The sequence below is a fragment of the Corvus moneduloides genome, chromosome 1 (assembly GCF_009650955.1).
Source record: "Corvus moneduloides isolate bCorMon1 chromosome 1, bCorMon1.pri, whole genome shotgun sequence".
NCBI lineage: Eukaryota > Metazoa > Chordata > Aves > Passeriformes > Corvidae > Corvus > Corvus moneduloides.
The window spans coordinates 70,871,764-70,898,600 of record NC_045476.1 but is presented as its reverse complement, the minus strand read 5'-3'; the positions used below and the strand labels follow the sequence as shown (position 1 = coordinate 70,898,600).

At 44.2% G+C, this 26,837-nt stretch overlaps 1 protein-coding gene across 2 annotated transcripts in view; it reads right to left on the bottom strand.

The window, feature by feature from the left end:
• Nucleotides 1–25,836, bottom strand: part of GFOD1 (glucose-fructose oxidoreductase domain containing 1) — a 67,054-nt gene extending 41,218 nt beyond the window's left edge. The window contains exon 1 of one of the 2 annotated variants that reach the window (XM_032115207.1): nt 25,266–25,836. In XM_032115207.1, coding sequence (XP_031971098.1) covers nt 25,266–25,518 — 253 coding nt within the window. In that variant the 5' untranslated portion in view covers nt 25,519–25,836. Of the gene's footprint in view, nt 1–14,539; nt 14,559–25,265 lie in introns of those variants that run through there. The other variant, XM_032115213.1, reaches the window with a different exon arrangement.
• Nucleotides 25,837–26,837: the final 1,001 nt, after the last annotated feature.

Sequence of the window (26,837 nt, the reverse complement as noted above, 5' to 3'; positions counted from 1 at the left end):
TGTAACACTCAAAAACCCCACAAAAAAACAAAAACAACAACAAAAACCCCAACCCACAACACAAATGTTTACGTGCTTGAAGGCTTGGAGCTTTTTCTCACCAGTTCACCGGATAAAAGATACATTATACACCTTTCTATACACCTTAGATCACCTTTAAGCACCATGACCGCATACTGCCAATAAAACAAAGCATTTGCAGTAAAACAGCTTAAAATTTACTCAAAAGCTGCATGCAATTCTTAAAGGGTGATGCTCCTCCTTTTTGTATACACATACTTATTTGTATTTTCTAAAGAAAGGTCACAGAGTTTCTATTTTGTTATACAAATGCTTTTTCTGTGAGACAAATTAGCCATATTGTACTTTAGAATCACTCCTTCGGTTTAGCATGAAGCCCTTAGGAACGTATGTGTGAAATGAAACTGCCAATACACGTTATTAAGCATCTAATTCCTGTGTTTAACCCGGAAATATTAAGCATCTATTTGCTAAAGTTCATTAGAATGTGGGAGACACCACACGTGTGACCAAATTTCATCCACTGTACAAAGACAAGCTGGATCTCATAATGCCACTTGATCTAAGCAATAGCAGAAAGGGCAATAAACGCTGAGATGATCTAAAACTGAACTGGGGGGGGGGGGGGAAAAAAAGGGCTCTGCCCAAGTCTTTCATGTGTCTCCTGGAGGGCAAAGACAGCAGCAGAAGTGGGAAGGCTTTACTTGTTCAGGCTACAAGCACTGAATGATGACCTTGTCCCTATAGCGAAAGTTCAGCCAACTGACTGAGTTAAGCTTGCAATGCTCACTGAAAAACAGATTCTCTATAAATTGGAACATATTATCAGATGCCAATAGAACAATCCCCTTCAGACATAACAAAGTGATTCTTAGGAGGTCACTTCACTACACTCCCTTAAGTTTAAAAGCACTTTAAAATATTTATATACCTATTACAGGAGCATTCTAAAGCATTTTTGCAATAGGAGGAAGTACAGTAGCACAAATGAGATTCATATCCTCATATCCTACCAGTGAAATCATTGGGTATTTTATGCAAAAACTTCTAGTAAGCAAGGCTTCTAATAATAAAAAATCCAATTACAAGCTGCCCTACAGAGCTCAATGGTGGGACTGGTGGAGACTTTGGCTTGAAACAGTGATCACAAATTTCACATTTTATCTTCTGCTATGGTACCCCAGTGGAGGCTCAGCAGAAGGCAATGATAGCACATCTGTCTCTGACAAAAAATGCTCCTGGAGTTCTCCACAGGAAGAAAGTATGCTTGGGCATCAAAAGGCTGCTTAGGGTTTCATAAAGTGCAAAGGGCTTAAACTTGCAAACCTAAATTGCCAAAATCAAAGGTGCAGCCACACCGTTTTATCAAATGCACGTAAGACCTGGGTTACTCTGACTACCTCAACTTTTGTGGCACTTTCACATAAGACTTTTGACAAATCACTTGTCTATGAAGAACCATCTACATAAGCTCAAAACACTGCTGGGTTTTTTCTCCCAGTTTTGATCTTCCTGTGTTATTTATCTGCTGGCAGATTGTGCAGCCTGTAATTAGTATTTCTTTATTAGGTTAACATGCAGTTGTTAGTGATTATTTCACAGCAATCATCATGAACAGCAGCAGGATCCTGCCGTCCAAAGTGCCTGCCATGCACATCTGTACCTCTGTCAAGACCTTTTCTGAAAGGCCAAACACTTTCTTCAGCTGTGTCTGCAGTGGCATTTACTCCCACTCTTCAAGTCAGGAGTGAATCTAAGACTACACACCCTGAGAAATAAATCCATACAAATACCAAAATTGCTTACAACAGAGCAGTAGTCACTTTTTCAGCCCAAATGCGGATAATACACACATCTCTCAAGCTCCAGAGTCACATAAATTGGAAGGACTACGATAAAAACTGGAAGGAAAATAATTCTGCTATTCCCCCACCACTGCCTCCAGTTTGTAATTCAACCCAGCTCACAAAGCAAATCCAGCAGTATCCCTTATTTTACAATAATATGCTAATTAGCACAGTAATACCCTATTACCCCTGCCTCAGCACAGTTTTAATTATACTGTAACCTAAGCAGACGTGACTAAACACCTAAATGTGTGTATCCCACCAATGGAAGTGTTTGAGGCCAGGTAGGTGTTCTGAGCAAACTGATACACACTGGAAAGTGTCCCTGCCATGGCAGGAGGGTTGGACTAGCTGATCTTTAAAGGTCCATTCCAACCCAAACCATTCTGTGATTCTACAGAATAGGAGCAGATTTCCACATGTTGATGCTTACATGGCAAAATCCTACTGCAGACAGAGCAAATTTGTATGGTAACATAGAGAGGTAAAATCATACAAGGTAAAAACAGGAAAACCTAGCAATGTTCCAGGTAAGTCTGAGAACTTATAATAACTATGAAGTTTTCAATTCTGTGCTCTTTATTTTAAATGCTAGTATTGTTTTCTGGCCCGACATTTCCATGCTGGGGTCCACGTCAGTCCTCAAGATTAAAAAAAAAAGTGATTTATCTCAGAACAAAAGGTCACTTTTTACCACCCCATTAAAATGTAGGTATTTCCACCCCAAAACCCAGCTAGTTTGTTCCAAGGCAAATGCACTTCTGAAAATTAGGCTATTTTTTGTGATTCATCAAGTCCATTGTTTCCAAAAGTAAATAGCCATTATCCTTAATGATTCAGTAATCACTCCCTTCCCTTAAATCAAGGGCTTTGAAGGTGATAGGGGAAAGGCTGCTTAGGTCAGATAGCCTCAGTGGGAAAGAGCAGCCAGCTTTTGTGCTGTTGTATTTGCAGGAAGACTTGCTCTTGTTTTTATTATAGATAGGTTTTGTTTTGTTTCCCAAAGAGAGGAATTATAGGAATTTAAGAAAGAATAAAGAATTACCATGACACCCTTAAACAGAGTAGGAAGGTTGCCACACAACTTCCACTAGCTGTTAAAATGTGATAAATGGCAGCCTAAAATTGGATAAGAAACCAGAGCTCAGGAAAACGAGTAAAGTTTAAGACGTGCCCTGGGAGGGTTTCCAGATGTTAAAGTCTCTTGCTTTAGCTCCCTTCACATAGACAGACATTAAATTTCCCGCAGAGGGGTCCCAGTTCCTGCCAAAAAGCCATTTAGCAATGCAGACTCACACCTCTCACTGTCCCTGCTTTGACACATCTGTCTGCAGGAAAGTAACTCATATTGGCCATGTGGTAAAGAGAGCTTTGTAACTCATAGAGTCACTTGTAAAACCAGCTCTTGAGAGAATTTATACTGTATTGACTTGAAAATGCAGATTATTTTTCCTCCCTTCAGTGCCTTTGAGTCACTCAAAGGTGATGTTAAAACCAGTCGGATTTAACAGCAGGAAAACTCAGCATTGGGTTCTCCACTCCCACTGAAGTCAGGGTCATGGAGTTGAGCACTACTGATTGCTTCTGAAAATCTCATCCAAAGGACCCAGTCCAAAGCAGGCTAATTCCCTGGACAACTAACAAGTCATTTAGACTTGTACAGACTTTGGCTTCAGCCCAGGCTACATTAGCATCCCACAGAGCAATATGTTTTAACAATTTACCATCCAACAGCTCTTAAAATTCTCAGTATCTCTGACTGAGCCACAATAAAACATGTTGTTATTTAACATTATTTTCATAGTGCCTATAGTACATTTGGGATTTTTTTCTGAGGAGCAGTGACTAAACCAAGCTGTTGCTTACTATGGACTACTTAAGAGACGAGTGTTGTCACTTACAAGGAGGGCTTGCAAGCACCAAACACACCAAATTATGAATTCTCACAGGCTTTACAAAAGCACAACTCAATTTATCCATGGAATACAGGCAATTCAGTTAATAAAATGTAGGCACACATCATACCAGTTACCAAGAGCCTTGTGGCATGGCACATTTCTGTCACAGGTTAGCAAGTGACTCTTACTCAGGAGCTACAGTCTACAAGAAAATATTGCACTAATATATTAATTTTGTACTAATATATATATATTAGTATACAATATATAATAATATTGTATTAAACTACAAACAAACATCTGAAAGAACTATAAGATGACCAAAAACTGCATTATGTTACGTTTCTTGATGCTGGTGGAAGGTGTTCCAGGGAAGAATAACCAAAGCTTGGTTAGTGCTGGTACAATCTTGCTCTACTAAGAAAGTAAAGGGTTCCTCCATCATAACAAGAATGAAGTTTTAAAATTGACCTAAGGAGATAATGAAGAACTTCAATAAATGGCTTTGACTGTAGGAAATTTTTTTCTGAATTTGAATTTAGTTATTATTCAGCAATATTCAGAGTTCAGCACCATTTGTCACACAATTTAGGGTCCAGTTTCAGAAGCTGTCAAGTCTGACTAACCCAAGGGAGACAGAGCTTTGCTGATAGGTGCAGAGAAGCATTAAACTGATGTATTTACAAAGACTGTGAATTATACATGAGCTTCTGTATGAACCAGACAGGTTTAATGTGCCAAACATTCTTCAGGTATTACAGTTGGGTCTCATAATACAACAATTGCATTTTACCATTCTGTGAAGTTAAAGATGGTGGAAGCATGAGACTATCATCTCCAGAGACTTGCATCTACTCCTGAACAGAACAGCAACTACAAATTCTTCCACAGCATTTTCATCAGTGCATCCAACCCAGAACAGGCCAAATACCCAAAAGAATGGGGGTTTCAGCTTCCATCCTCATGCAGCTCTCAGCCGTTTTTCTGAGAAGATGAGTGAGGGCAGTGACACAGGGTGGGTAACCTAACTTCATTATGTTGTGAGATTGGTCTCTCGCAGCACCTTCAAGAGACAGAAGAAACTGTCCCTCAAAATTCAGCCGAGCATGCAAAGGGCAACTTGTTTGAGGTAACATCTCCCATCATGAGGTATCACCTCAGCTACAACTTGACATGTATTTTATAATGTGTTGATACAAGCTGGGGAGTAAACCTACAAATCCTCAGGGTCTAATACTACCATACTAATGCCTAACATAATCTCATCTACTCTAGCTATGTTTCTGTAACACCCACAGCACGTTCACTAACAAGACCTCTGTGCTCAGCAGGCTGTGTCCACCTCTGGGTTTCCTGATGTAGCAAAATCCTTAATGCAGAGCTGACATGTCATCTCAGTGCATCTAATATTTAAGTAAGCTTTCCAAAAGGCCACTATATCCCCTGTGAGACTGTTCTGCCTTGATGCAGTGAAATTCCATCTTCAGCTCAGGGATACAGAACAAATGTTCCTGTAAAGCATATGCTTAGTTTTTTTTAACTGGCTGCATCTGATCATCACCCTTTTCTGCCAGCTCTGAAATGCTGCTAGAACATCACCCACTTGAATGGCAAGAGCTGCTGGCAGGCTTGCAATGAAGAGACTGAGCTGCTCACTGAAGAGCTGAAAAAGAAAAATCACAGCCACTGTCTACCTACCTATCTGACATGGCCATGATCAACAGGCACGTCAGATCAGCACCCTCGTGCAGCCTGCCTTCACACAGCACAGCACTGTGAGAGCACATCAACCACGTCCTGCAGCCCGCTTGTAGAGGTACAGAGGGAAAACACAACCCCTTGGTAACAGCCATTGCAAAAGGTCTGGGAAAACACAATTTTCTTGTGTATGCTTCTCTGATCCAGACAGCTCTACAACAGTGACTGCTTGCACATTCAGCATTGATTTCACAGGCCTTAAATGGTTTAGATACTCTCCTGGGTCATCTGACCACACACCAGAAGATGGACTATGACCACAGCATTACTTTTGCTTTCTACTACACCACTGGGATATGGTTTAAGTTGGAAACCGATCTGGGGGATTATTTAGCTCCAAGCTTTTCTGTCACAGTGGTCTAACCCCCAACCCATTTTAACGGCACCTGAATGCAGTTCAGCAGATTATGTGAGGCATTAGTAAACTGAGGTAATTTCATCAATCACACTGGCAGACAGGTATGACACATCAATATAGAAGTACAGGCATATGTGAATTCAAAGAATGGAACATCAAGGATTGAAGAGGACTCACGAAGGTATTAAAAACTGGAGTTACATGGAAATAATGTGATTGAATTTAAAAAGGACAGTATAGCCTGATTACAAACTACCTCTTCCAGCAGAGAGGTCATTGTGATGGAATCCCCATCAAGGAAAGTAATTAAGATTAGATATATCACAAAAATAAGATATAGAGAAAACTCTTCTCTGTCCAGGAGATTGGTTAGGTGACCTCAACAGTTTTGTCTGTCTCAAATGGCTGTTAACACACAAAACAGTGTTCTGCCTGACCAGAATAGTTCTTGGTACCTCAGTGGGGAGTTTGCAGTGCCAGACAGGTTGCTTTATTCCTCCACTCAAGAGTCTTGAACTTACTTGAAGTTCATCTCCACAGGGAGAGAGCCTTTACAGAGAGCTGGTGTGTCAGAGACAAACTCAAGCCTGAGTGGTTGTTTTCATGATGAATCCACAGCAGCTTATTCCAAAGACATAATATGACCTGTTCTTCCAGTATGATTATGGAATGGCATGACTATGTCAGCCCTCTGAACACTTATTTTTTTGCAATGACCTGTAACTATTACAAGATAGTGCAGTCCTGGGACTAAGAACATTATTGCACATCTGTACCAGCTAAAATATCCACTGCTACACACGTAACACTAAGTAAAACTTGGTAGAACACATTCAAGTGACAACATTCATCTGCTCTCTGTCAGATCACAGTATTTTAGGAGGTTTTGCTCATGGCACATTAATGTTATAGCTGTTGCAGCTCAGTGCTTAGATGGCAAAGTAAGCAGCGGAGGATGGGAGAGGAGCAAAATGTCATTTTAGCACTGTTGCTGCAATAAAACCAGAGAGGAGAGAAGCTACTAAGGAAGTAGTCAGATGTGGAACTTTCAAGACTGACAAACACAGCATGAAGGAAAGGGGCAATAGCCACCAACTGGATTCCCTTTTTTGTGGCCACTTCAACTGCTCCAAGTCCATGTTTCTGTGTCTATTTAGCTTCCCTATGACATGATGCTTCAAGAAGAAGCCACACACAACACCCAGTTCTCCCACAAACACATCCCGCATGAACATCATAGCTATGGGTACAAACGAGGTAGCCCCTTCTGCTCTCAAGTCAGCTCATGGTCAGCTGAGCTGAAATCACTCACGCCAGATCCAGCATCATAAGCCTGTTATTGGATTTGCTGAATTCCTACTGGGTGAGATATGCTTTCTACAAGATTATGATTCTGAAATACACTGAAGGAGGCCACATTCAACAGCTTCTAATGAAGATACTGTTATTTTTGTTTTCTCCAAGTGAGTGCAGGAGGAACAAGGATGAGATGTGCTTGAGCCTGTGGGGTTAGCACACAGGTACACTGGTACCTAGGCAGTCTTTCCCTCCTGCATCATTTTTGTGCACCCCAGACTTCTGATCCCCATTGACTGCTGTCTGACAAACACAGCACTAACAAGCCGTAAGTGAATTCATATGGGCTTCCTATAACTGCTCCTACATCACAGTGCCAATCAGCCTAATTATATCAGCAGCCTTCTCTTCTCTCCACTCCGCTCTGCAAAGAGCAGAGCCTTCCCAGAGGGCCAGTCAACCAGGTGAAGGAAGCAAGCACATTTCTGCTTGTCCCAGTCTGCTGGAGGAGGGCAAAGGCTCAGTTAGCTCATGAATAATGCACTGTCTGTTTATGCAACTCCAGGGACCCACTTCAAATCAGCTTGTGGTCTGTGGAATTACTTTCAGCATACTTGGCCAGACTCTTTGGTAGGGAAATCAAAAAGCTGCTTTCAAAATTTTCTCTGCTCACTTGGAGCTTTCACCCCTCTCTGCTGTACATAATCCAGAAGAAAGAAGACATGATTTTCTGGTCACTCCAGTTTCACGCTGGTACCACTTGGCTGACTTCAGTAGATTTACCCCTCATGTATGCTGTGACACAGTGAGCTTCAAAGATGGCTTAAGAGCATACAGGGATGTACCAGCAATTCAGAAACGAGTCAGGAGGAGATCAAGCTGCATGTAGTATCATCAATCCCTTCTAAACAGATGGTTAAGCATGAAGTATCACAATAAGGGCTAACAGAGTCTTTTTTTACTTGTTGTAGAGGTGGAATCTGAACTAATGAACAAGTAGTGCAAGAGGGAGAGGTTGAACTCGTAGGGGGGTGAAATTAGAAGATATTCCTCCACCCTGAAAAGAAAAATCTTTTTAAATACTGGCTCTTATCCCAGAGGTTTGACCCCAGCGGATATGATGTCAGTATGCCGAAGGAATAGCAGAAGCAAACCTTGAAATGTAATGTCAACTCCTCCTTGTAAACCTCATCTAATCCAAAATATTTCACATGAGAAAAACTTGCATAAAAAGAAGCCAGGAGGAGAAAAACATAGCTCAGCTATACAAAGGCATGCATGCTGTAGACATACCCATGTTAGGAAAAGGCTGAGTTGTGCATTGGGCCAAGTCAAGCAAGTCACAGTAACAGCCCCTTAGCTCCCCCTTTCAAGCCCAGTGTTTAAAAATGTGCCAGTGAAGGCTGTGAACTAGGTGAGAGATGAACAACACTTAGTTTGCTCTCCCTCTACAGCTGGGCCTGGCTGAACCACAGATCAGACTGAAGACACCCACAAGCAATTTCTTGCCTACAAGCCACTGGCTGGGGCTGCCTGGAGTATACTGAAGTACTGCATGCACTAGGAAAGCACCTCAATGAAAGGGCTGCAGGGGTGCTGCTAACACCATCATTGGGGCATTTAACTCTATTCAAACAACAGCAAGTAAGTTTGAGCCCACCTAACCGTAATGCTTGCTGCACAACTGAAATACACTGCATGGGAACCACTGCCAAATCAGGCAGCATCATAGCACAGGTCAGGATAATACAGATATTCTTACAGGCCCTCGCTATGAGGAGCTGGGTGGCTTCAACAAAAACAAGGCAGATGGCAGGGCTGCGACACAGACCTGAGAGCAGCAACGAAGATCAAGCCCTGATGGAACCTGGACCAATGCTATTCCCTTCCCAGAGCATGGAGAAAAGCATTCTCCTGGAGAACCTCCTCACAAAAAAAAAAAAAAAATTACCTAAGTGCAAATTTTTACAGACTTTTTACCCATTTTCTACACACAGGTTGAGTTCAGGCTAGGTCACACTGGCCATCTGCCTACAGCACATTTCAGCAACCATCTTGGGAAGACAGCTCATACACCTGAAAGTATGGGAGGCTATGGCACACACAGACACATGACAGGTCACTTCAAACAGACCTTACTGCGTTTGGCAAAAACTTCTGGAGTTACTCAACAAGGCTCTTATCAAATGTCCTATGGTTTACTGATGCTGAAACACCTATTCATCAACCCTGCTTAATAAATAAAAATTTCTAACTGTGCCTGACTTCTCCCTGCCTTCCTAATCCTCTAAAGGAAGGCTACCTTTCCATCCTTCACCATCACAGTGATACTATCAGTAACCTGCTGCACTTGGTGCCCAAGGCATTTTCTGCCTGACCAGAATAGTTCTTGGTACCTCAGTGGGGAGTTTGCAGCACCAGACAGGTTGCTTTATTCCTCCACTCAAGAGTCTTGATCTTTGAAGTTCATCTCCACAGGGAGAGAGCCTTTACAGAGTCTCTCTGGAAAGTTCAAGACAGCTTGAAGAAAAGACAGTAAAGGTAACACACTTCTCTGTTTAACCTTTTTCACCACCAAAGCATACGGCTAGCATTTTCACTTCCAGGGAAGGTTCATTAATTCACTGCATCTTAGTGTTGGAGATGTGACAGTTCTCATTGAAGTCAATGATGTCTTCCTCCCTCTCAGTTTACCCTTTCCCAGAGTAATGCAAACCTCACTTCAGGTCCTGCCCCAGCCCTCTCCTTCCAGCTGCATTTCACTGCCAGGGGCCCACCACCACCATGTGAGCCCCTGCAGCACATCCGAGGGGCAACTGGTGCACAGCCCTTTCCAGGCAAGCAGCCCACAGCCTGGTAGTGGGAGGGGAGACAGGGAACACAGCTCCTAGGCAAGAGGGAGGGCAGACAAGGGAATTTGAGAGTAACAAGAGCTACACCCTCTTTCCCCTTCCATTTGCAAGCGTCGTCCCAGAAGCACAGCCTGCTGCATTAACACTTGTTCCCTCCTTCTCCGACTCTCCCATCCCCTCCCCTGCCGGCCTTTATTCAGCTGGCTTCCTCAGGCCAAATTTGTCAGCATGATGGGTGCCTTTCCATTTTCTGTTTTCATCTATTTTTCCCGTTTTTGCGTTCCACACAAGGGAGGTGTCTCACAGTCAGCCCTGAGAACAGCCCCTCCCCTCTTATCATTTGACTGAAACACATCCTCCCCTTCCAGGCAAATGTTTTCTGAAGGTTTCAAGCGATGCATTCTCAAAGACAAGAAACGCCAAAGAACGCTACTAAGCCTTTTCACCACTTCACACAAGACTGGGCATGGCTTGTCACATTGCTGAGACATTCAGGGAACCTGCAGCAAGTGTCTGTCTCCTGCACAGGGGGCAGAGGGAAGAGTTATGTGGTGTCTTCCCCTAACACAGGACTTTAACCTCAACAGCCCATGCTACTCCCCACCCCTCATAACTCTCCTTTTTTTGGCAGTGTTTCCAAACAAAGGTAGCAAGTCAAACACAGGCCACCAAATGTAAGAAAGTCAGCCATGCAGAAAGAAATACAATATTCTCCTATCTGACTAAAGTTTGCTGCTGTGCAGACAGCAGTAGCAGCATGGCCCAACTATGGCCCACTGCACATTTCTACCAAAAATTCCATTCTCTTTATCCCACTCCCAGTATTTACAGCTTTTTACTGCTCTAAGATAAAACGCAGCAAAAAGGTATCAGCCATAAAACAAGCACTACACTAGAAAAAAAGAAGTATTTGTTTTAAGAAAAACAACTTGGTCTGGCCACTTCTTTCAGTCTCACGGAAATGCTGAGACAATGCAAGTGACTGGGTTTGGCTTTCCATTTCTTGTAATGCTGCTTTCAGTAGAAGACCAGTTTCTTTGGGATTTTGGACAAAACAACAACTGCTAAACAGAAAGCGACTTCAAACAGATGACTTTTTGCCAATAGCAGATCAGAAGGCTTTCAAGTCTTTAGGCTTCAGGCATGTGGAAGTTCCATTAAGGTGACACCTGACACACTCCTAATACTGATCTAGCTCTCAGGGGTGAAATCTGGATGATTTTGAACAACCAAAACTTTCAGAGACAGCATAGTCCTTCAGGGCTGTGAATGTTTTAGCACCTGACCTTGAATGCAATTCTGCTTGAATTTTCACAGTTAGCCTCCCACCAGGTGAAAGACACCTCTGCACTGATGCCTAACAAACCTACTGCCTAGAGAACAACTGCATCTATTCCACTGCTTTACACAAATGCAGAGAAGGACAAGCTGCCTAGGGGCCCAACCCTGCCCAGGTGAATAACCCCCTTCCCACACTTTAACCCAAACCACTCACTGCTGTACTGAGACAGGCCAGAATAAGAGCTCTGCAAGCTTATGCTGCCTCTGATCACTCACCGCGGTTGATGTGCTTCAAATGAATGGGCTCCAACACCTGCAGCTACCAAAAGAGGTGAGAGTTTTCCCATCATTGTAAAACTTCTCATGGGACATATAATTAGAACACGAAAAAAGGAATGCCACAGATGTGCTAAAGGCTATAGGATCTGCAAAACTGAGAACCAGAGACACATGGGAGTCCCATCCCCAACTGCTCAAAGTGTTCTTCACCTGCTCCACTTCTAATCCCAAGGACCTTTAACCCAAAGGAGGAATAAAGAATGACTGCATGCATATTTCTGTGGGAAAGAATTTGAGTTACATGAGCACAGGGGGATACTGACATAAAAAAAAAGATTAAATTCTCCTAGGAAATGTAGACATAAATCTCAGATTGCTCCACACAGGCCTTTTTTCTGGTTTCCATGTCTGAAAAGCAGCAGGCTAGCTGAAATCACTCTAATCCTACCAAAATGAACATTTGACTATAAATACCTGAATTTTCATTATCTCATGCCCTGTGAAGCAATTTACAGTTACTTGAGCATCCAAAAGAAGAAACAAGATCCAAGACTGAAAATTCAAGGCATTTTGAATGACATATCCTCCAGTTTCCCTACTTAAAGCACATAAGGCTTGATGTTCCATGTCATCCGTGGCATTTTAATTAATATCCTAACTACTGTCCACCTCAATCCATCTCTCACAGCCTTGTAATTACAGGTTTAGAGACTGGGACAGTACAGCTTCATTAAATCAGAACAGAGGCTCATGCTACACAGTCCTCGTACCAGAGTTAAAAAGTCTATCTCGGTCCGACGTTAATTTTCTGACTTCTTTTCCTCTCTGGCCATATTTTAAATTTTTTTTTTCCAATCAAGAAACTACCACCACTGTTTGCTACAAGAAAACTGAAGCAGCACAATTACCCTCACTAATTTCCCTAATACTAGTTTCAGGCCCTGACAGGCTTTTCAGTGCCAGACGAGCCTGGAATAAAAGAACAGATAATAAGAAAAAGACAGAGAGACCGACAAGGTGATCTTATTACTAGATATATATTCTGGGAACAATACTAAGTTACAAATTAATATATTTTATTTGCTGGCAGGACTGGAAGAATGTGACACTCCTTTTTTCCTGCATCAACAGTTGCAGCAATTTCACAAGCCTATTGCTACAGCATAACGCCATCTGAAGTTTGTTTTAGAGATTTTTGATATATGGATGAAGAATATATCTCATTACAGTCATGAGAGTATAATCCATATGATCTGCTTGCATACTACAGACTTCCTAGCTGCAAGCACCACATACAAGGCAAGCTAACATACTAAGACCAGACGAACAGTTATAAAAACCTAGATGTATCCATCATCCTGATCCAGAGCTGCAGTGCAAGTAAAACTAATATTCTCTAGGAGTAAAAAACCAGTTTCCTGTGCTTCTCTGCTGTTAATTCTTCGATGCATTCTTTTCAATCAAGAAATGTAAAAGTACTTCCTCCCCAAAGTAAGCAAAAGCCTCAAAATCCAGTCTTTTGTCATTAAACCAAAGAGCTCACAAGGCCAATTAATAACTCACTTGTTGCATTACATTTAACACTCATCAAGAGAGCTTTAAATGATTTACCAAAACCTGATTTAGCAGTTAGAGCATCATCCCACAATTTTCTGTCAGGCACCAAGGAAAGGAAATGTTTTCTAATGCCTATTTATTTATATACCACCTTGGTGAAAAGCACTAACATTCAGATCTACCTAGAAAGACCTCATTCATGGCTCTGTACAGTGCAATTCCATCTAGTGCAAATTCCCTGTAAGCATGACAAGACCCCGACAGTACATGCAGCTCCAGCAACTACCAGCACCCTACTCACTTTCACCCAGCACTATCAGATGATTCTGTACCATGCAAGAGGCCAAGCACTCTACAGGCTAAAAAAATGCCCAGACATGAAATTACACATGTATCTTTTTTGATGCTTCATTTGAGCACTCCTAACAGCAGCTGCAAATCTGAACTTGCTCATATCAGCTTGAGCCGATGCTCAAGGTTGTATTTGCAACCAACATAACACATGTATGCTACTGTTTATCTTCCAAAACACCAGTTGCTCCAGTCAGCCCAAAAAGGCCCTGCCCATTTGCTAAAGAAAGGGGTTTCCCAGTGTGCAGAGGGCCAGAACAAATACTAAAGAGAAACTGCATAATTTAGTAAAAATAAATACACAAGTCTCCCAGCCACTGAGCCATCTCTGCTCATAGCAAGCTGTCCTATTAAGATTTTTTTTTAAAGCATCTGTTAAATAAAGCTCCAACACTAGAAAGATGATTACTGACATTAATAACCCATGAAGTATTCAGTGTCTCAAAAAGTCCTTGCAATTCCTTCACAAGCTGCCCTGCACACATTAAAAAGGGACGCCCACAAGAGTAGCAGTAGAGGTTATTCTCCACTGTGAACCAGGTTACTCTGCACTCTCCCCAGTCTTCTCTTTCCACCCTGGTTTTAGAGTCCCTGCACAACCATCTGGGGGAAAGCCCCGATCAGAGTGACAGCAACTGGTCCTCTTCCAGCAGCTCAGATGGGCTTCCCATGACTATCATCCCCTCAACAGCGTTCAGCTGCAGCAGGTCCCGCAGTGAAAAAGAAGAGCAGACCTCAGAGGCCTCAGAGGCCTCAGCTTCTGCCCCTGCCACCAGCTTCCCACACAAACTTCTGCAAGTCTCTTAATTTCCCTGTGCTCCCTCATCACCAGTCTGTAGTTTTGGGCATCCTGAAAGATGAAACCAGCTTCAGGAAGGCAGGAAGTGCAATCTAATTAAAACACACAACCCGTGTTACAGAGAATGGAAGCTCACGACAGAAATTCTGAAGCTTAATTCTCGTCATACCAGTCTTGCTTAGAGCAAATAGGAGTCTCATCAAACACACAACAAGGGTATAGAGGAACAATTTTATCCCCACCTGACAAGTAAAGGGTCAGGTTCCTCTGCACACAGATGGAAGCAGGTGTGGTCTCAGCAGCTGCCAAAACATCTGGGCACATCATCAGGCCTTGTGAAGGATCACCTTCGCCTATGTGAACAAATCTGTAATTTCAAACAACGACAACCACAGTACCATCGCAATTAAATTTATATGACAAGCTGTGAGATAGCACTATAATCAAAGGCATAAATAACTCTGCTAGACAGCATCACATCTCACAAGCAAACAGAACAGCATTCATGAGACAGAAGCAAGATGGCTTGTGAACACAATTTCCTCATTTTAGGCATCCAATGCATCACAGTATTTTTTCCTAATGGCTATGTGGTGGAGTGAAAATTATATTCAGAATTACATTTCAGGTCCATGGTTTTCTCAAGCTATGCCAATAGTCACAGGCCATGTCCACACATACTTTGGCTAGTTTAACAAAGATGTCACCCCTGCAAACCAAACATCTCATGACACGGATCTTTAAACAGAATTCTTCAGCAACATGAATTTAAAATTCAGGACACCATCTCATGCATTTGGATAACGCTACAGCCACAAACTAGTCTCAGGGAGTGCTGCTTAGCACTCTGCCTGAGAAGAAAGTCTTTATCAAAGCATCTCATACTGTTTAACCACAAAGCGTCTTTCCCAGCACTAAACTGTCAAGTTCCTTCAAGGCAAGCAGCAAGTCACAAGAGTTCTGCAAGCTCTGTTATTTAGTGATAGATTTTTGCAGGCTATGGCTAAGGTATCTATGCACCTCTGCTCCAAATATTTTCCCTCTTATTTTTCATTCCTGCAGACATGCTGCCATAACATGTTATAGAAACACTACTGTATTGAGCTATGGAATTGTACAGATGTAGCTACATCTTCAGATTTTTGATGAACTAGTACAAAAGCCATTTGCAAGCAAATTCCTACTTACATGAATTACTGTGCTTTACAAATATTCTCTATAAGGAATCAGTGATTTTTGTCTTCAAGGAGACTACTTGTAAGCAAAGGTTTGCAGAACTGTGTCCCAAGACTCCCACCAATCATTTCCTGAATTGACAGAAATGCCTTTGCTGAGAGGACACAGATCTGCAAGGCCAGGCCCCTCTCCCTGAGACACAGTTAGTCTTTCTTTTGGGCCACAATCCATTCTCAGTAACATCATCACAGATTTCAACTATTTCCTTTGATCCAGTAGAGCTTTAATTGCATTTACAGTGTAACAAGCAGGATCAGAATCAAAGCTTTTACATACAACTTTCAGGCACATTTCTGGATTTTATTTTGATGCACACAAACTTAGCTGCAATTGTTTCAGATGTTCTCCCAGCTATTTTCTCTCCCCTTTCCTATCCCCACATGAAACACTAACAGTTGCATTGTCTTTTATGGGCTGAGGAAGTGAAGGAAGGGAAGGAATTTCCAGGAATTTTTAATTTATCTATTTTTCACCCTGGTGGTTTTTTTAGATTTTTATACATATATGAAACTATATGTCCAGACACCAAGAGAAAGAATTGGGAGTGCTCAGTCTAGCCCTTGGTTTCACATTTTTAAGCAACATCACTCCAGCATAGCAAGGATAATTACTATTTTATAGTTCTCTCTCCTTGCTTGACTCCATTTGGATTTTGAAAAGCTCTCTATATTAAGGCTTCTCATTAGCCATGTGAAGCCCAGTACCCTAGAAACAGTATTTAATTCAACCATAACCTCCCTTCTGGGCATTTCCTGGCAAAAAAAATTTCCAGATGGAATAGCTGAAGACAGCCAAACATTCACTGCAAAGAAGTGCCAAAACAAGGGTCTTTATTGCTGATAAAAGCCATGGAAACATCAGAATGCAAACAAAGGTGCTGCCTTTTTTTCACTTCCATCTGCTTCACTAAAGTTGTGATTGCTGCTGTGATGGAATTGAAGGCACCAGTTTTCACCCTGAGATAAACTCTAGCACAGTATCAAATGACAAAAGCAATTTTACTCCCTGTGTTAAATCACTATGTTTACTCTTACATTACTACCAAGCAAGTTCCTCACACCATGTTCTCATTTTCCATGCTCTTTACCATGCTCATAGTTAGGAGTTAGGCCCAATAAAAAAAAACCTTTCATCATTAGCCCTGGCTACGCTAAAACAAAGGATGCTGTGGTCTCTTTCTAAAGGGCAAGAGAGGGTAAACTCTCAGCCTCCGTAACTCCCGTTACTCTGCCAGTCAAACCTGTGTATTCATAAGATCTGGTGTTTATGTTCCTGGATGCCAGTTCCACCATCTGGAGGTGCAGCTATCCCAGGCATCCACAGTGCTCAAGGATAATTATGCTTACACTTGCCAGGTGGATGAGTCTTGTCTGACACGGGTGGTCGGTGGCAGCTGTGCAGGGCAGCAAGGTTCATCCTCCTCTGCTCTTCACCACATTTTTAGCATAACCAACTCCTGAACAAGCACAGAAGTTTGGAGACCTTTTGGAGACTTTTGTTCAAAGGTCTCCAAACTGACAGTGACTCAATAGCCAAACCAAATTCCTCACAGTGTCCACAACCATGAACCACTGGAATGAATAAATGGACCATCTTTGTGCAGAGCACAGCTATACCAATACACCTAGAGCTGGACTGTAACACAGATACATCTGTGCCAGCTGAACGCTCCAAAGATGTATGCAACTGACCACTCATGTCTGCACAGGAGCAGGAATAACCTGTATCACATACAGGTGCCATTGTGCTGGCAGAAAAATGTTCATGCCAAGTCACACCAGCTGGACTTCCAATGACCACAGAGCAATTATTGCATTACAGAAATCACACCCCTTGCAGTCATAATTATACTGGTACAAAAATCTATGTGCAAGCCAGGCCTTAAATCAATTTAGGAAACCTACACAAGAGATTGTCCCTCTTTAATTACATAGCCATTTAAATAAATTTGTTTATATCAAGACTTAAGACCCAAAATAACTTTTTTTAAGGAGTGTGGTTTTGTTACTGGCATGCATGCTGACCTTGCAAATGAAGTCACTGACTTTGACAGCTTACTCTTAGGAGCTCAGAGTTTGCTACATGGATAATAAAAAGCAGTAGGGTAAACATTTCTGCTTCAGTGGTTTGAAGCAACCAGAACAATTCATAGCCACTTGAAAAAGTACTGTGGCAAACAGATATTAACAGTGAAGGGGGCTGTTGCATTGCAGTGGCCTGTGAAAAATGCCCATCTTGGCTATCCTGAAAATTTAACTCCATTTTCATCCTTGGTGCTCTGCCATCACTATTGCACAATGGGCAAAATCTGCTACACATACAAAGAAAAGGACAGTAAGCTGCAATATGCTTCAACACAGTTTACCTGGTTTTCAAACAAAAGCAGATAGAACAACGTATTTAGGGTTTTGCAGAGCTTTCACCCTGCCTCCATCAGGGGTTGTGCTCAACTACCCATGTCAGGAGCATACAGCAAACCTCTGTCATGTACTGTCAATCTCAGGCATGAGAGGGCTTTAAGAAAAAAAAACAAAAAAACAAAAAAAGGAAAAAAAAAAGAGAGAAAAGAGGTAACTATGGGAAGCTTGGAAATCTAGTCTTTTTATTTGCTCAACATATTTTCCCTTCTCCACATTTACCTACATATTCTCCCTGAATTTATTATTTAATATTCTTTCAAAATCTGGAACAGAAGTAGCTTGCAAGTCCTTCCTTTACCTATACCACTGATCACTTGGCAACTCAAGTCCCTAAAACCAAGCAACAAGACAAAGTCACAGAGGGAAGGTCTACTGAAGATGGTTCAGACAGCTCAGGCATCACAGTGTCAAGAATGAAGGCACAAAGCTATGCAAGAAATAATAATAACAACAATAACAAAAATAGAATATCTGTCTTCTGATGTTTCCCATGTTACAGGAGCACAATATTCTATTCTAGAAGTTAAATAATTACAATACATAGCCTGGGCACAGCTCTAACACTATAAACACACCTTTTATCAATACCTTCTCTCATCTTCTCATAGAATCAAGCTATGCTGCACATTTTCTGTATGTGCAACAGCACAGCTGTGCCATTTTAACAAAAAAAAAAATAGCCACACAAGATGTTGTCTGTGTGGTACTCACTGTACGAACTGTGCCATCAAGTGAAACACAGAAGGAGATCCTCACTAGCACAGCCACAAGGCTAGACATGCATGCCTGCATCTTTAGCACCAATGCCTCCTTTGCTCATGGGAGATATTTTACTACTTCCAGCCCTATTTTAGTTAACTCACACTAGTCAAATCTTCCTCAGCCACACCAGAAGCCATGCCTCAGAGAGCTGCTTACCTCTTCCATCCATTTGCAACGCCAAATCAAGGTATTACTGCACTGCTAATGCTGGTTTGTCTCTGTTTGCACTGACAAGGGTGCCCTGGGAGGACCTGGGAAACAGCCCTGGTGTGCACCAGTCTTGGAACAGATGAGTTTTTCCAGCACCACAGACAGTAAAAAAAAATAGCTGTATTTGCCACCATTGCTAACATGATGTAAGAGCAGAATAGCGCAACAATAGTGTTCAAAGCACAGTGAAATGATAAATGTCGTAAGGACTTGCATATGGACTTTACCAAAACAAACAAACAAACAAACAAAAAAAAAAAGACAACAACAGCACCCCAACACATATATTAATAGGAAGACTTCTCTTCAAAGTATCACCCCTGACTATGGGCTCTGACTAACAAAGCATGACAGATCAAATGAAACACTGGCAGAGGTCAGCAACGCTCTCGTTTTCTTCACCATGCCAAAGGTCCAACCCCCAGCAGTCAAGCAGATGGAAGGAGGGTGTCTGTGCTCCGGCACGTTTTGCCATTTAAATCACAGGGAGAATTGGGGCTGCTGCGGGCTTGGGCTGCCATATGTTTCAACCAACTCACCTACAGAGCACAGTAAAATCTGATAGCGGACAGTAACCTACCAAACTTGAGAGATGCTGCTTTCCACATCTCCCCTCCTCCAGCTGAGTAGGCCTAGGCTACTCCTGCAGCCAACCTGAGGAGAGTCAGCCCAACCCACTTCAGTTGCCCACAATGGTCTGGAGACAGCATTTTGGGATCACCAAGGCCAAGCACTCTGTTTAAAAACAGTAGGGAAGAAACTGCAGCAACACAAACTGATCTGACTGGACACAGGATCACAGTAAGATCTTCATGTCTAACACTGTTTAAAACAACCACTTCCATCACAATTGGCTGTTTCTTAGGCTAGGCAAATTTGGGTGTGTCATCACAGCATGAGCTCAGTGTCACAGTATTCCAAGTCTGGTCCACACTGGGCTCCCAACCCACCTACCACTGCAACAACAGAACTGGTGACTACTTTTACACAGAAGAGAGCAACTGGGAAAAATGAAAACATACCTTTGATTTGAAGGTCAGAAAGGAAACAAGAGGTGGGGGGGGTTCTGTTGGTTTTTTATTATTATTTTTATTAGTTTGAGTTTTAAACCTGATCAGTGGTCTTTACCTGAACTGTCTCGGAGGCCAAATATCTCTGTAGGAATTTTACAGGAATAATACTGGCATTAAAGGTCTGCCGTACTGAGAGAAAAAGGTCAATGGAAGAGTTAGATGCCATTTCCTGTGGTATACCTTCATCACTCAAGTAGAAAGACGACATGCAGCCGATTGCCAGCAGGCTCTTTGGACTGCCTTTCCAATAAATGTAAAAAAAAAAAAGGCATCACAGCCTTTGCTAGCTCTGCTGATTAAAGACAGACAGCACTTCATCTGACTTCTTTCACAATAAGATGACCATAATTCACATTTAATATGCCGCAAAGTCATCTGCCTTCCAAGTACAGGAGCGTGTTCTGCTGAAAGCCACTGCTGTTAGGTCAAATTTAAACTCAGTATTACAGGACAGGAATTACATTGCTATTAATAATATACAGTCATGATAATGTTTTCCCTTAATAGGGCATCTCTTCCCCAAGAATCCTAATGCTTTATAAACTATGGACTGAGTTTTATCCCCTGCTACAACCTAACTTCTGCCTGATTTGCATGGGTGCAGAGGAATGTAGAAATTAATTAGAGATTGCATCAGATCTGTAAATTATGTCATTGCAGCTGGATGTTCCTCCCACCTCAGAGATAGATCCAGCAATAATATTGTCAGTGCTTTAACACAGAGTTCTCACAAACACATTTTGGACAGCAGGCCTATATTGCACACCTGTGTGGAGCCAGTGCTTCCTATGAAGTGATGGGAAGGTAAGGATCTGGGCAGTACTATTTATGTTCCTCTCTAAATAAAGATGCTCCCTCATGACCACAATCAAGCATAGAAGAACCACCAATCAGCAAAAAACTTTAAGTGCTCCTTAAGAGGAGCAGCTTCTGGAGTCCTGGTAAAGTCGTACTTCATGTAGTCCCCAGGCAGAATGGACTCCTATCATGCACTTCTACAACATAAACATTTCAAAAACTCATACTACGTAGACATGGCTGTGAACACGTGCAGTAAATATTCAACACACAGCTCAGTGTTCCTGTCCTCAACTTGGGATGAAAGAGTAAGCAAAACAACTGTAAATAGAATCAAGGATAACATCTCCAGAGACATGCTAAACATCTGGTACTTGAGTCTTCTCAAAAACAGAACATTTGCTCCCCAGAAACACTTATGTGGAACTCAGGAATAAGCTCTCTTTAGCAAAGTCGACTTTACGCAAACACCAACAGGACCAGGCACATAGAAACAGCTGTGCCTTCAAGATGAAATGTCACCAAGGTCTTCTCAGAACCATACACAGTAAATCATTTCACCTGATATGGCAGCTACTCAGTCACACAAAGCAAGTGTTTCAGTCAGGATCTGAAGAATGTCATATCTAATTGACTGAGGAGCGATTACACTGGCAAGAGTCATGTGCTGACAGTTTTGAACTAGGTGGAGGGTCATATCATGTTGTCTGTACTAGCAGCTCTTCTGATGCTGGGCACAAATAGGCACTCAATAGGTGACATATTTCATCCCTGTAAGCAAACACACCACCCCTGCCTGATCAGGCCTGGGATACAACTGCACTGCTGAAGCATGCAGGCAGAGGAAAAGAAGACAATTTCTAGCAAACACACTGAATGTTTCAGTTCAGTGAGAATGGAAACCGCCCCTATTCAACAGCAGGACTGTTCTCAGTGCTTACCTAAATATTCATCCATTGATCTTTCTTGACCACCAAGCAACAAGTCAGTCAGGACATTAGTTTTATATTATGCTCCAGGGAGAGAATTCAAAGCAATAATAAAAAGAGCTCCTAAATTTAAATTCTGAGCAGGACAGACCAGCAGCAAGAAAGTGAAAGAGTCAATCAGGTCCATTTTATAGAAGCAAACAAGGAATTTGATTCCTTTTATCCAGAAGTGACTGAGGCCATCAGCATATTTCACATGAAACACCATATGTTTTATTTGTGCTTTTGGTCACTGTTCAAACCAGCCTGGTTTCCAATTCTCTCTTGATTTCAGTCTGTTCCAAAGACTTGCCCAACATTGATCCTACTCCTAAGAATACCACCATAGAGTCAGATGCAGCTCAGGAACCTATTTCTAACAGAGACAGGCAGTAGAGGTTTAGAGGAAAAGCTAACAGGGCAAGTTTGAAGCTTTTTTCTCCCATTTTCTCCCTTCAAAAGCTGCCAGAAAGCCACAGTTTGGGGACTTCCTCAGCTGGGGCATACATTCATTTCAGTTTCAACAGCAGTTGATAGGCCACTAAGCCAAAAACACATTTCAAGCAGCAACACATCTACATGTCAGGTGCATCAGTGAAAACAAAACAACTGAGTCCTTCCCACTGAGTGGCCAGAGTTAAACACAGCTGCAGGGACACCTGTTTCACCCCACCTTCACCTCTGGAGTCTGCATCAGAAACAGCCCAGAGTGGACTTAACGTGCTGCAAATCCACAGTGTAAACTCAGCTCTAGATGGGTGACGGAAACACCTGCAACTGCTTCCTTGGGCTTCTACTTCTTAATAATGAAACTTTTAACAAATGAGAACACAGCTTTGGGAAACAAGACCATTTAAAATAAAACACAGGTATCAAAGAAAAGTTGGTCCCTGCCTCCTCCCAGGCCAGATACACATCCTGTAATAGAGAAGCCAGACGTATGTGTTATTAAGAAGTAACTCATGTCTTCTTCAACCTCTTCTACTGCAATGCAGGACGCCATGTTTAGACATCCTGAAGTCTCCACCTGTAAAACTTCTGGTATCCCCATCTATGTCCTATCACTAGCTGCTACATAATATTTCTTGTGTGAAATTTCAAGAGTAAGGAATGTTTTTCCATCTTTTGCTTTCCTCAGCCTATATAACATTGCCCCTGTTTACCAGAGCCTTCTGAACCTCCCACTTGAATTGCGCTCTCTCCAACAAACCAGAAAATGCATTGATTAAAGCAAAATAATCACTCCAGGGCACAGCAGTTCCCAAGTCATGAAGGACAAGCAGAACTAGGAGATGGAGCTGCCAGAAGAGAGATAATCCTCTCAGCAGTTTGGAAACTGCTGCTCTAGCTCCCTGTTTGAACCTATAAGAACATGCAAGAACTTTCACTGTTATAGACCCAATGTCCATATTAAAAAAAAAAAAAAAAAATTAGGAAAATTTACCTCTGAAGTAACTGTGAGAAGAATTATTTGTAGTCCAAGATACATTTCTGTAATAATCTTTTATATAAAACCCCCACAAAAAATTATCAGATGTTGCACATTATCACCTTGTAACCTGTTTAATCCCTGTTTAATGACCATTCCATGCACTTTTACACGAACATCGTTACCCCTACAACATATAAATAATGACCACTGGGGAAAGGGAGGAAACCCTTTAACTAGAGGTGAAAGGGAACCAAGAATAGCGCTGTTCTAATAAACAGAGAGAAAACACCTTTTTTTCCTGCTCTGGTCTGTTGCTAGCAGATTGCATCAGTAAGTTACCATGAACATCTCAGCTACATCAATTCATAGAACCATTCATAAATTCAGCTCATGTCTGAGAACAGACTTTTTTTTTTCTTTATCTGCAAATATTCAGAGAAGGACAAAACATTATTACTTTATTATGCTCGACATGTGTCCGGCCCTCTGAGAAAAAGCGCACCAATTTTGTTTCTTTATTATTTCAGAATTTTTATTCTTCTACCAGCTGCCTTGTGTCCGCCTGAAACCTCATGGGACTCTACCTCTAAGATCCCAGGCAAGCTGGGACACTTCCATGAGCAACACCTGCAGGAAGATAGTGTCACAGGAAAACTGACATAATTGTCGCCAAATGAATGCGTGTCAAACGTGAAACCTTGTTACCTTATACTGTCCTTTATATACGTTTTCTGGGATATATACTTCTACATTACAAATTTATTCACGCATCATTCTGGCAAGCAAGTCAGGCTTCTGGTGCAAGTGTAGCATCTTCAGGAAAAAGTCAAAAGTGTATTATAAAAGAAAAGCAAATGTTCTGACTAAAAGAACAAGCATTTCCGAGTACAGAAAGTAACACTGAGCAAAGATTCCAGACAAATGCCTACACTGTACTTGAGGCAGGATTTGTTCTTTAGGTACTGACTTAATTTCCTTAATTGCTTAATTTTAAATGTTGAAAACACTAGCTGGCTGCGATATTAGCAGCATTTGAATGGTGACTAATGAGTGTGCTAGTAGCAATGTAACACTACGACATGCCACACACATTTATGAGGCCGAGAGTGATAGCAATCAGCCTACTTAGCCAAAGCCCGAGAGCCGGACCAGCCATGCCGGCTCATAAACCTCCACACTCTCTGCGACGACACCTCGTTTTCCTCTCATTTTCACCTTTTGTCACCTATATTTGCGGGGACAAATTAAGACTTCCTTACTGCAGAAAGTGCTTCCACTAAAATCCATCGGAAAGCCAGTGTCCGAGGACCAGTGATCACGAAGCTGAAAGAGTAAAGCCCAGACTTGCGCTCACACAGGAGAAAGCGAGATGCGGCCCGCTTCTGCACGCCTGAAACCAGAGCAGCTCACCACAGTGCATGCCTACTTTTTCAGTCCCTCCTTCCCTTTGTACGTGAGCTTCGCTAAGCCTCGGCAGTAACAGCGTTTCCTCTGCTGTCACCGCTTCCTGCCTCCTCCTCTGGCTCGCAGCTGGGGTCCGGGGGCCGGGGCAATGCGGACACCCGCACCCCCCGAGCAGCGCGGGTGCCCCAGGGCGGGCGCGACGCTCGGATCCTCGCTCCCTTGCCAGCCACGGACGGGAACCGGCGGGCGGGATGATTATTTCCTCCCTTCTACCGCGACTTTCTCCTTTTTACCACGACACGGATGACACCTGCTCCCTCCTCCCGCACCCTTGGGTGTCAGGCCCGGCCCTGCCCAGGCTTGCCCGAGCATCCCGGAGGGGCGGGTCCCCGGTGCCGAGGGACCACGCCGGCGGGGACCGGGGATACGGGATGTCACACCGAGCTGCCGCAGCGCCATCCCCCGCGCCCCGCCGGTCCTCGGCCTGCACCCGCGGCTCGGCCAGCCCCTCTCTGGGGACACGGGGAATAGGGAAGCGGGGTGAAGAGTAAAGCAAACGGAAAACTCCGCGCTGAGCGGGAGGGGGGGCTCAATTCCATTCAGCCCGGGGCGAGCGCGAATCCCGAGCCCGAGGCGGGGTCGCCCCCCTGGCCGCCCGCACTCACCCAGGGTCTTGACGGCGACCTGCCGGGTGAGCGGCGGCGGCAGGTTGACACAGACCAGGTCGACGTCCTGGTGCAGCAGCACCTCGTCGATGCGGCTGGTGTAGAAGGGGACGCTCATCTCCTTGGCCAGCTCCTCCGCCTCCTCGGGCGTGCGGCCCCACAGCGCCTTCACGGCGAAGCCCTCCGCCTTCAGCAGCGGCACGATCACCCGCGCCGTCAGCCCGGTGCCGAACACCCCCACCCCGGGCAGCATGGCGGCGGCGAGGCGAGTGGCACGGCGAAGCCAGGCGCTCCCTCCTTCTCTCAGCGGGGAGAGGGAGGCAGCCTCCGCTCGATACCGCTGCTGCTGCTGCCGGGGCCGGGACCAGCCGCCCCCCGCCTCAGCAGCGCCGCGGCCGCCGGCTGCCCCGCCATGCCCGCACCATCACACACAGCCCCGAGGAGCAGCCGGCGCTGCGCTCCCTCCGCTGGGCGCGCAGGGGCAACCGCCCTTCCCCGGGCGGCGGCGCGGGCTCAGCGCCGCTCCTCTGCCATGTTCGCCGGCGCCCGCTCGCCGCCGGGAGGGCGGCGCGTCGCTGTCACCTCCCGGGTGTTCCTGCACCGCCCGCACCGCCCCCGCCGCACCATTGGCGCCCGCCCGCCCCGGCACCGCCCCGCCGCCGGCACCGGCGCCGCAGGGCGCCCCTGGGAGCACCCGCCCGGGCGCGCGGCGCGTCCCGGGATGCGGGGGCACGGTGCAGGCATCGCCTGCAGGTGCGCTCCGCGGCACCGCGAGGGTTTGCCGTCCGCCTGGCGGGTCGGTATCGGGGCATCCCCGGGGACTTGCCTCGCTCTCCCGCCTCTTCCCCAACGGGAGGACCTCTGAGGGGTCGTGGTGATGGGGAGTCGTCGGAGTCACGCCCCAGTGAAGGCACAGGAGAGCTGGGAGAGCCACAGCGGCAGACTGGCGTGAGCTGGTCGTGTCCATCGCCCTGCGGTCCGTCTCGCCCTAGGACTGTCCTCCAGAACAGAGATGTCCCAGAGCACGAGGGGAGCTGCCCTGAACCCCGACCGCTGCCGTGCGCGGGGTCGGATTCCAGCTCCACCACCTGCGCTTCCTACCACATCCACTCGCCTGCGGTGCCGAGTACCCACCCATCCCACACCGGACTGTTGTTCATTCACTCCCCTTACAAATATCAAGACTCTTCAGCTTTACTGGGACATTGGTTCTCCCTTTTTTTCCCAGCAAAGCATCAATATGACAATCCCTTTCTCCATGGGTCTACTTACATAGTTCAAAAACCACAGATTTGCTAAGGCGGCTTACGAAGCTTTAGCTACTGTTGCTCAGTCCACAGCATTTGTCCAGGGTCTCTGGAGGCCTGGAAGAAGCCCAGGCAGGGCAGTAAACAGCCAAGGCACAGAAAGTTAAATTTCTTGTGGGCAGGAATCTTGCCTCCTCTGCAGACCCAGTACCTGGTGCTGTGCTCTAGGTCTGTCTCAGGAGTGGCTGGTTTGCTGAAGGCACGTCAGGGATTTCATAAGCAGGTGCGTAGCATGCAACACATCAAATAATAGAATCATAAAATC